Here is a 10,547-nt window from a genome sequence, read left to right as displayed (position 1 = left end):
GACCTGAATATTAAACATCTCCGCAAAATCTCCCCCCCGCGCACCCTCCCCTGGCTCCATCCCAGGCCCCCCGAATCCATCCCAGGCCCCTGCCGTCCTCCCTGCCCTGGGGAGGAGCGTGGCCGCGGGGTGCCGATGGCCCCCCTATATGTCCCAGAGGGCCCCCCCTTGCACACCCACCCCACACAGGCCTCTTCTTGCCCCTTTCCCTCCCAATTCCTCAGCGTTTGCAGCATCTCTGCTTGTTTAGGGAGGGGCATATTTAACCCTTCACAGCTTAGCTCCAGCAGGACTGAGAAAGGACACTCTTTGTCCCTAGGTAGTTTTTGGGTTCAGAGGATTGCAAGGTCTCCTTTTGCTTTCCTGGAGGGAAGAAATTAGGACTGTTTTGATTCATCAAATGTGATTTGCCCTTCAGCTCTGCTTGTGGAGGTGTGAGAAACCTTTTCTACTCCGGCACCGTGATTCCTGGCTGCCAGCCCACGGCACAGAGGCAGAGCCGGCACTGGCCCCTCTGTGCACGTGTGTGTACATGCATGTGTGCATGCGGGTGTGCATGTGTGTGCCTGCGGGCGGGGAGCAGGGAGAGGTCGTCCCCCTTGGGCCATGCTGGGGGACACAGGTCACATCCCCATGTGCCCTGGCAGGCATATGTGCCTGGCAATGCCCACCTGCCCAGTGGATGTGCCTGTGCCTGGAGAGCTGTGCAGATGCCTCTGGCTGCTTGTGCCTTTGGATGGGGATGCCCTTCCCCCCCCTGCATTTCCTTCTCCTACATTTGTGAGCCCTGGCCCCACCAGGCACCATGGCCCCGCCATGCTGGGCTAGGGCACCAACATCTGGGAATACTCTGACCCTCCACTCGGTGAGATGACAGCAGCACCCTTTCAGGGCTCTCCCCATGTGTCCCTCCACTATGAGGCAGCTCCCTGGGTGGAGGCCAAGCTGTTGGACTCCTGGTAGACTCAGCAAGGGTTTGGAGGGCCTATTTTTGCAGCGCTCTGGGGCAAAAAGGAAACTGCACATGCTGCAGATTATTGGAACGTTTAGAACATTTAGAAACCACCACCAGCAATTACCCAGGCTAGGCTGAGCCATTGACAGGCTGGCTGCCTCCGGACAGATGGACAGACAGGCATCTTGGCACTCACATCTCCTGACATGGTGACCACAGCTGCCTGTTTCCCTCCTGGGTGCCAGGCTCACAAACTCACGGGTGCTCCTCCCACCTGCCATTGCCCACCCATATTCCCACTGTGGGTCAAGGGGAAATCACTCCCAGGGAAGGAAGCCCCCATCCTCCCCCACATCATCCCACCTCTCCTAGGGGTCCTGCCTCATGCTGGGCTCCATGCCAAGGGGCCCCTTGGTGCCTCCCTCCCCCATGCCCAGCCCATCCCGTCAGCGGAGACCCACCTGAGCGTGGTGGGGCATATGACACCCCTGTCTTCGCCACCAGGGTGGCCTCGGCCCCTCCAGAGCTGCCCTGTTGCTGGGGCCCCTTGGCCGCTGTGGGCCGGGGGCGAGGGGCGATGGGGGTGACAGGGGCAAGGCCTCGCAGCCGCTCCCATGGGGGCCCCCCGCCACCCCCACCAGCCCGGCGCAGGGTGACGGAGAGGCAGCTCCGCTTCGTGGAGGCAGTGGCACCAAGGGGGCTGTCCCGCTGCCATGGGGAACCCAGGATGCGGCTGGGGCTGGTGGGGCTGCCTGGGGCGGGCAGGCAGCTGCGACGAAGGGCGATGTCCTCCTCCATGGTGGTCAGCAGCAGGCTGCAAGCGGAGGTGTGAGAGCGGGGAGCTGGTAGTGCCAGACCGGGCTGGGGGGCCCAGGCCTTCCCCACTGTCAGAGATGTGGTGTCTCGGGGTGCAGACCTCCCCGGAGCTGCCGTCATCCACGTGCTTGAGCCCCCACCTCCAGCCCTGTCCAGCCAGCCCGCCCGCCTCCAGCTGCGACAATGGGGCCCTTGTGGCCTGCATGGCACACTCCCACGCTGGGTTCTGTGGCTGCTCCTGCCCCTATCCCAGCACCTTCCTGACCTCCGCCACCAACAGCCCCACGCCCTGGGCAGCCCTGCACCACGACCCCCTGCCCTGGTCCCATGGGGGGAGGTGGACTATCGGTGCATACCTGCCACGTCAGCCCTGTGCTGCCTGCTCCCAAGGACAGCAGGTATTATTTAAAAAAAAATTAATTAAAATTTCTGAATATTTGAAATGTTTTCCCTTCCTCTCTATTTTATTCCCCCTCAAATGGCATATTCCAGTGCAACAATTTATATCCCACTGTGGAAGTTCAGTGGTCGTTTGCTGGGCGTTCATCCAAGTTGATGCTTCTTTCCCTTATTCCGATTTTCTTTTGCTGCTTCATTATTCTGATTGTTTCTTAATTTTGCCAGTTTTGGGGCATTTTCATGGTCAAGAGAACACCTATTGCAGGGATCAGCTTGCTACTCTACACTTTCCTTACTATAAAAGACATTGAAGGGCAACACAAGGAGGAAAGGAGAAAAGTGTTTTGGTGGGATAGAATGAGAACTAACATGGTTTGGTGGGCAAGTGGGAGCAAAGAAAAGGAGAGATGGGCACCCATAGCACCCACAGCATGTCAGGGGAGATGCTTGCCTGCCTTCAGGTGGCCAGGACTGAGGGAAGTGAAAGGGGAATCACTGTCCAGTGACCCACAGCAAGCCATGGGGAATGCTGGTGAAAAGCAGGGCTCAGGGCAGTTTGAGTTCTCTGCTTCTTTAAGGGCAAAGAGACAGAAAAGTTAGAAAAGACCAACCTGATATTGTGTAGTATTTCCAGCACTAAGTATCTTCTCTGATGCTTTATGCATTTTAATTTAGTATCTGTGACTATTTCCCTCTCCCCTGAGGTCTCTCTGCCTATACAGATCCCAGAGAGGAGAAACAGTCTCAGTTTTCAGGCAGCATTTGCCTTTGGCTTAATTGTTCCCAGACAGCTCTGCTGTAGCTGGCACAGGAACCAGGCAGATGAAGACCTACTCTGCTGTAAAGGAAACCTCACTGTGGACTGGTCCTTGCTGCCTGTCCAGAGCTGGAAGGAGGCAGCTCCGGGGGGGAACAACAGGAAAATAAAGCGTCAGCCACACAGTTTGTCACACGCTTTTATTCCACTGGGGAAGGCTTGATACTATTGGCCATAAAGTCTTTTATAGCCATGGAAAACACCTGGCCTAATGCCGAATGCATCAGTAAACAATGCAGAACACAAGCCAGAGGAGATGAATAATTAGTTTCTCTCTAGTCCATCCCCTGCCTGTTTGTTGTCTTCTTTTGCTCAGTTTCTATACTGAGTTGTGGGCAGAGTGTAAGCAAAAACAGGCAGGACAGCATGCAGAGGAAGACACGGAGGAGGGGAGAGGGGACCCCTGTGGGTGCAGGCTTCCCTTCCAACAGGGGAGGTTTACCCTGTCCCTGACTGCTCCAAGCCCCTCAGTTCCAGCATAGAGGTTTTAATTGCTGCCCCACAGCTCAGCTGTGTCTGTTTGCAGGGCAGTCCTACCTATGACAGAGTCCAGGTGAGGAAACAGGTTTCCAAGCTGGTGCTTAGAAATATGGCTGTGATGTGCCAGTGGGCAGGGGAGAAGGGCCATGCAGCCATGAGTGGCATGTCAGACCATGCAGCCCAGCCCCATGGCATTTCTCTTTCACAGCCCCAAGTCAACAAGGCACAAAAATTTACCTGTTTCAAGCTGCACCTGCTCTTTGAGTCTTTGCTTGCCAGAGTGAGTGTAATTTCAGGCACGGGAGTAATCCCACTCACTGCATTTCCCTGATGAGTGAGACTCCCCAGTTAGGCTACTTGCATCATAGTCACTGTTATTTGGCTGAATGAAAGGACTCTTGATTTGTCCTCTGTCTGAAACAGAACCAGAAAGCTCCTGCCAGTGTGCCTGGTTTTGGTGTGGAGGAGAATGGTAATGCATTTGCAATCTGGTGTATGAAATATTCCAGGAAAACACAGGATATTTGTAGAATGTCCTGACCTATTCCTTAGAGCTAAAAATTAGCTTTCATCCCTAGAGAATGACCAAGTTTCAGAACACACCTGTGCTTTGAGCCTTTGCTTGACAGGGCAAGTGAAACTGGGCACAGGAGTAATCCCACTCAGAGACATGCAGAGAAATACAGGGATGCTTCACAGCTTTGTTGGGCTGACAGTTAAAGGAGAGCCTATCTATGCCATAGGGCTCTGGAGAACAGGGTACTGAACAAGTGTGAGATGACTCCCAGACTATACCATCTCACTCCACGACAGAGGAACAGAAGGTCAGGCAGATCAGGAGAAGCTTACGTGATAAATCTGGCAGCACCCCTTCATGGAGAGATGCAGAATATTCTCAGCTTGACACAGGACTTGGATAAACCTCTTTAGTAAAGACCTTTAATTTGAATATGGTGCATCTGGAATGGATGGATGGATGGATGAATGTTCTCCACCTCCCAAACAGAAACAGAAGTGGTGTGCCTTTAGCAGAGATAAAGGCAGTTAGTCTCTGGGGCTCGCTGAGCCCTTGGCCCCTCTGCACAGAGCTTCAGCAAGCTTACCATCCCAGCACCAAGGATGGGTGCTGTGAAGAGCTCAGCTGAAGCAATGATGTGTTGAAATCCCATTTACTTCCCCCAAAAGACCCCCTGGACTTAAACAAAATGGGTTAGATTTAACTTCGTGAATAGGAGTAAAAGGTTCTGTATCCCTTTGCAAGACTGCTACCCTGTCGAGAACTTTCCTACTGAAGGTTGTGTTGAGATGCCAGACAGCTCAAACTCAAGTGATTAACAAGAGATGTTTCATTTGAGTGGTTCATCAGTCTTGGCCATGGGGAGGAGCAGAAGTCTTTGTCTTTGGCTGGGTGAAGAGCTGTGAGCACATGGGAAGCCCAAGTCTACAGTGTCACACAAACCTTGACTAAGAAGCAAAGGGGCAGAATGGTGAGTGGTGAGTACACGACTCAGATCAGCAAAGCGCAAAGTGATGACCAGCCTCGCTTACACCAGGGCAAGACTGTCATCCCTACTGAGGCTTGTGATCTGCTGCCCACCCCGCAGAGACTCTTCTGGATGCGATGGGCAGCTTGTCAGACCTCAGGCACCCCAAAGGCCAGGTTGTCCCGAATCATCAGTGTCTTCCGAAGGTCTCGTTCCATCATTGGCCTCTGTGTTCGCCACTTATGGGCTTCCTGGAGTCCTGGCTCAAAGTAGTAGATGCAAGCTCCAAAGCCCACCAGGATGAGAATGGAGATCATCAGATACACGGGCACAAACCAATCCAAGAAGTGGGGCATGGCTGCCAGAGAAAAGGAGAGAAAGCTCATACAGTGAGAGCACCCAAAAAACACCTCCACAAAGATTCATCACAAGACATCTGCCTCATCAGGAGTGCACAGCCTCTCTGCACCCCTCCTTGCAGCCCTGCTGCACCCAGTTCATGCTCAGTTGCACACCAAGGCACCTCATCCATCGGGAGAGGTCAATGCTTTTGAGGTCATTGCTGGGAGCACCTCATAGAGCAGGAGTCCTGCTTCTGCCCATAGAGGTGGTTGAGCCTGCATGCCCTCAGCCCTGCGGCCAGTGATTAAAAGTGGGCAGCTGCTTCTCATCTCCTGCTTGATGGAAAATCTGCTTCTCCTGACTCTCCATGACCCCTTTAAATTCCCAGTCTGAGCTGGTCTGCCTTGGGACTGAGCCCTCCCTTGCTGCACCCCTATTTAGTGTCCTGCTTTGTGAGGGCTCAGGGACCTTGCAGTGCTTGGTTCAGCACCAGTCTGTGAGCAGAGCTCAGATCCCTCCACCACATCAGCCACGGGGCAGTGGGAGACACTTACCGAGAGCGGCCGATCTGCCTTGCCAAGAGGTCCTCACCACCCAGGAGCGAGGTGAGTCTGGAGCAGTGTTGCCCTGGGGAACACAAAACAACACTCTGCATGATTACTGTTGACCCAGTACAAAAAATGAGCAAGCAGGAAGGAGCAAAACATTTCCTTGTCCAGCTGTCATGGCTGAAGATTTCTGGAGGGATGGACAGATGGGGTCCCAGCCCCACACCCTGCTGGTGCTCTGGTACACTCTCCCCACCATTATGGCCCTGCTGCTGCTGTGCTCAGGGCATACACCCTGACTTGAGGCCATTTAAAATGACATCATGTTTGTGCCCATCCTTTATTCCTGTCCTTTGGGAGGGAGGGAGCAACCCACATTGCAACCCTAGAGGTGCCCAGTTTCTGCAACTCTCCACTGCTTGCCCCTACCAAAACACCTGCCAAGTTGTGGCTTGTGCAGGGACAGAAAGGGGGATTGAGAAGCTTACCCCCCTAAAAGCACAGCTACGGCCTCCCTGGGCACCAGGGCTGCTGGGGTTTGTACTGTGAATGTGCTGCTTGTCCCATGCTTTGGTGGATTAAACCAGGGACCCTCAGGCTTTGGAAATCATAACGGTGGACTCAGGCATAAAAATGCTGTCCTGAAGGGAGGCTTTCTGTAACCCTCACCCCTCAGAGGGGGTGATGAAGTGCCCCTTGAATTCAGCTGGGACAGAGTAAGGGCAGAGTTGCACCAATGTCAAACTCTTGCTTTTCCAGACAGCTGAAAGCTGTCACCTGCAACTGTCTCCCAAGTCATCCCTCTGTCAATAACCATGTGTCCCCACCTCCTTAGCATGGGGGCAGTTAAGTGGAAGCTGGGGAGAGCCTTGAGTATCTTCATACTCTTCTCTGCTCCTGCCCCGTAACGCTGCTGCCTTCTCCCACAATGAGGGCTGTGCTTTTTTCTTTTTTTTCCTTTTTAATGCTCCAGCCATCAGTTGTTTCCAATATGCCCAGCAGCATTTATTTGCTGGACATCTCTTGCAACAGGAAGGCCTGTAACAGGAAACATGAGGTTCATCTCTACCCTCTGAGTGACACCTTTTTTGTCACAGGATTAGATCTGAAACAAGCTGCAATTCTTACTACCATGAGCAAGAAACTACCAACACTGGAGAAAATGCCTGATTTACTCCCACTGATTGGCATGGATGTTGATATTTATCTGTTCTCCTTGCACGACAGGGAGGACCTCAATGGATTTTGCCTCCTCCTACCATGTTCTTTGATTTTCAGCAGTCCTCAGTTTTGCTACACGTGGTGCTGCCATTAACAGAACTATCCAGAACTAAAGTTCTGGAAGACTTCTTCTATCTCCCTCTCAGTGATTCACATCTCCCTTTTTACAGGCCCTTGCTCTACCTGATAAAGTGCAACAGGAGTAGAAGGCTCAGCACTGGCCACCATTTGACCAGAGCAAAGAGGCAGTGTGAGTGCTGCTCCTGCTTCTTCATGGCTGCCTCTGCCTTCCTCAGGTAAGTAACCAGTGAGGAAAGCTCCCACCACAGCTTGCAATAACATCACAGACATGTTGCGGGGAGCTGTGGGACTTCCCTCACTCAACTCATCCTAAGGGATGAGGGAGGGAATTCCTCAAAAGGAGCCAGGTCTGAGCTCCGTGTTTGTCCAGAAGCCCCTCAGCATGGCTTTCCTAAGTGCTCTGCAGAAGTAGCTCCCTCACACCCTCTGCATCCCCAGCTGCTGCTGCAAACAGCCCAGGGGGCCAAGGCTGCTGCAAACCCCTTCTCCAGAGGTGCCTCAGCTGTTGATATCCATCTCCAGCTGGAACCCCTGGGGTGTTGGTTGGAAAGCCAATAGCCTCATTTCCTTCCCTGATCGTCTGCTTTCAAAACATGGGAGCGAAGCTGTCATCCAAAAAAGCATCAGAATAAAAAGCAGCCCTACAGACTTCCCAATTCATCCTCCCTCCATTACTAGCAGAGCCAGCATTTCCCAGCTCCTCGCCAGCAACCTATTCTTCAGTCTACTTGCTATGCAGCCCTCACCTCGTGCTGCAGCCCCACACTGCTCACCCATCCCGGCTCCCGCAAAAAAGGGTCCTTGCCATGGCTGAGTGCTGGACAAGGTGTCAGAGCACCCCCCCAGCCTCTGTGGGGCTGGCCTGGTGAAGCAACTTGCTTTTGTCAGGTAGGTGAGCAGATTTTGCCAGCAAATGCTAAAAAGAGAGAGTTCCGTTCAAAGACATCAGCTTTTTGGAGCAGTTCTGCAGATACTAAATGTGCCTTAACCCTTGCTGGACCTCAGCATCCTGATGCTGATCTCACCATCCCATTTTGCAGTAGGGCATCCACATCCCCTGAAAGTCACAAAAAAGTCTTTGGTCTTTCATCTGAAAGAGTGTCTCATGTAGGTAAGCTGACTGACCCTTTATAAATCCATGTTACACTCCAGCTGCTCACCTTCAATGTCACCCCTGGATCCCACATGCCACCTCCGCTACCCCCAAGGTGCCATGGGTACACTTGTGATGGGAGCCCTGGGGGGCACACTGCAAATGGCAGGGCAGAAACTTCTTGGTAGAGGCTGGGAGCAGGGTGCCAAGACACAGGTGACTTTGGGTACAAAACCCTCCCGTCTGCATGGTTGGAGCAAAACCCAGGCTGCAGTGTTACCAGCCCTGTGCTCACCCCGACCTCAGGACCAGGCAGGTTGCAGCTTGAAGCAAGGAGCTGCTGATGACTGAGGACCCAGAGATGACATTGCTCCCGTGCACCACATTCCCGACAACCACCCGCTACCTGCCCTGTCACCTGCCACCTCCTTCCTGCCACCTGCCACCTACCTCCTTCCACGGGCGTAGGGCAACAGGATGGGGCTGCTCCCTCTGGCATGTGCAGGGGCCCGGCCGGGATGAGTCAGGCTCCTTTCCCGGCCAGGCAATGCCAGGGAGAAGGGACCCGGCTCCGGGAGAGCTGGGCGACAGCGGGAGGCGACAGGCGCGGATGGGCGGGAGGCAGGCAGGGAGGGAGGGATAGCGGGAGCAGCCGTGGCGGGCGGTGGGGAGGACACGGAGCCAACACTGCAGCCCCATTGCCCACTGGGGCTCCCAGGGGCTTCCCCCACCGCCTCCCCGGCAGCGGCAGCCCCGCTCCAGCCTCCCCAGGGTACTTCATCGCCGGCCTCCCCCTTACACACAAGGAGGGACCGTCTGCAACCAACTGCATCTCGGCGCGAGGAGGGGGAGCATTTTAGCAGCGGTCGCTATGGCAACCAGCCTCCCCAGCTCACCCGCACATGGTACCCGGGCCAGAGCCACGGGGGAGGTGACCGCGGGATGCTCTCCCTCCTCCCGCATCATCCGCAGCCCGGGCTGCAGCCCTGGAGGAGGAGAAATGCCTGGGCAGACGTGCGTGAGCTCGGGCTGATTTAGATGGATGGGATGTTAAGGCTCCACGGATTTACCAGTGTGTCCAGCCCAGGGTCTGGGGACTGATGGTTTGTCAGCAGCAGGATGAAAGCAGAGAGAGAGGGTAGAAGGGGCAGGGAGGTTAGTACTCCCGTTAGGGGTTTCATGTAAAAATAAAATAATCAACACTTTGACCAAAAGTATCCTACATCAAAACCCAGAAGAACATTGCTATCTGAACCATTATTTTTGCTTTCAGTGAAATACCTTGTTTCCTGAATCCACACCTCATTCTGTCATTGCTGCTGCAATGACAGGAAAGGTTTTGTTAAAACATGTTCAGCTTTTCAGCAGCCCAGAAATAGGAACAAGGAAACTACTTTGGTTTTTTTGATATTGTTTGTGGGTTGGGTAGGTTGTGGGGGATTTTTTGTGTACACATGGAAATTTTCACCATGACCCATAAACTGTTTAATGAATTTGTCTTAACAAAATCGAAAATAACTGTCTCAAGCCCTGAGAGTTACCTGCTGTCCTGTCTGTGCTCTCCAGCCTTGCCCACTTAGTCTCTGACAACTAAAGCCCTGCAGATGTGCCACAGGGAGTGGTTGTAAAGGCTTAAAGGGTTAATAGTATCCACCAAACTGAGCCCCAGGTTTGTGCTGACTACACTGCTATGCCCCAGGAGCTGTGAGATAGGAGGTTTGGCTTCCCACTAGTTGTATTTCAGGCACAAATGGCTTCGTCCCCTCCCCGGGCAAACCTATGGATGGTGACAGAGCCCATGTGCACTTGCTGGCTCCAAGAGTAATGCACCCAAAGGGTCTGTCACCTGGTCATCCATCAGTGCAGACAGGGCGGTGCTGAGAGCCGTGGGAGCTGGCTGGCATGCTCCATGATTTCCTCTTCATCCTCCTTTTTTCCTCCTGAGCCCCACATCTTCCTGATGTAACTTCATAATAGTTAGAAGCATTGAGTATAGGTCTGCAATCCCTCCGTACCTAGCAGAATATCTGCATAGAGGATCAGATCCATTAGGTTTAGCTAGCTGCTTCCTCATTCACTCCAGCAAGGTGGGCACTCCAGATGATTGCCATGTACCTCCAAAGTGGAGCCTGCAATTGTGCCTTAATTTTAACCTCATTGAAACTCAGTCATGATACCCACCTTCACCATCAGCACAGTAATTGCTTCACTAATTCCACTGCAGGGGGAGGAAAACATAAGCCTCACAGTTTTGACTGTACTGGGAGAGAAACATGTGGTTTAGAGAAACATATTTTTTAAAAATAACATT

At 53.3% G+C, this 10,547-nt stretch overlaps 1 protein-coding gene across 2 annotated transcripts; it reads right to left on the bottom strand.

Annotated features, from left to right (window-relative positions):
- Positions 1-4,379: 4,379 nt before the first annotated feature.
- On the bottom strand, positions 4,380-9,039 carry SMIM45 (small integral membrane protein 45). Of its 2 annotated transcripts, XM_064656738.1 has the most exons (3): positions 8,687-9,039; positions 5,848-5,920; positions 4,380-5,309 (listed from the first exon to the last, which is right to left on the bottom strand). In XM_064656738.1, exons 1-3 carry the CDS (start codon positions 8,933-8,935, stop codon positions 5,101-5,103), a joined length of 531 nt encoding a protein of 176 aa, XP_064512808.1. In that variant the 5' UTR covers positions 8,936-9,039; the 3' UTR covers positions 4,380-5,100. The 2 variants fall into 2 exon arrangements, with proteins under 2 accessions (XP_064512808.1, XP_064512809.1); XM_064656739.1 differs by lacking the exon at positions 5,848-5,920 and having other exon boundaries at positions 8,687-8,838.
- Positions 9,040-10,547: the final 1,508 nt, after the last annotated feature.

The sequence above is a fragment of the Pseudopipra pipra genome, chromosome 5, assembly GCF_036250125.1.
Source record: "Pseudopipra pipra isolate bDixPip1 chromosome 5, bDixPip1.hap1, whole genome shotgun sequence".
In the NCBI taxonomy this organism is placed as follows: domain Eukaryota; kingdom Metazoa; phylum Chordata; class Aves; order Passeriformes; family Pipridae; genus Pseudopipra; species Pseudopipra pipra.
The sequence above is the reverse complement of the archived record's forward strand: the minus strand, read 5'-3'. Positions and strand labels throughout refer to the sequence as shown.

What these genes read in the sequence shown, in the direction of transcription:
- SMIM45 (XM_064656738.1), bottom strand. Translation starts at nt 8,935, where the DNA reads ATGGGGCTGCAGTGTTGGCTCCGTGTCCTCCCCACCGCCCGCCACGGC. An exon ending in CCCTACGCCCGTGGAAGGAG is followed by an intron (nt 5,921 to 8,686) that starts GTAGGTGGCAGG and finishes TGTGTTCCCCAG; the next exon opens with GGCAACACTGCTCCAGACTC. An exon ending in AGGCAGATCGGCCGCTCTCG is followed by an intron (nt 5,310 to 5,847) that starts GTAAGTGTCTCC and finishes TTTCTCTGGCAG; the next exon opens with CCATGCCCCACTTCTTGGAT.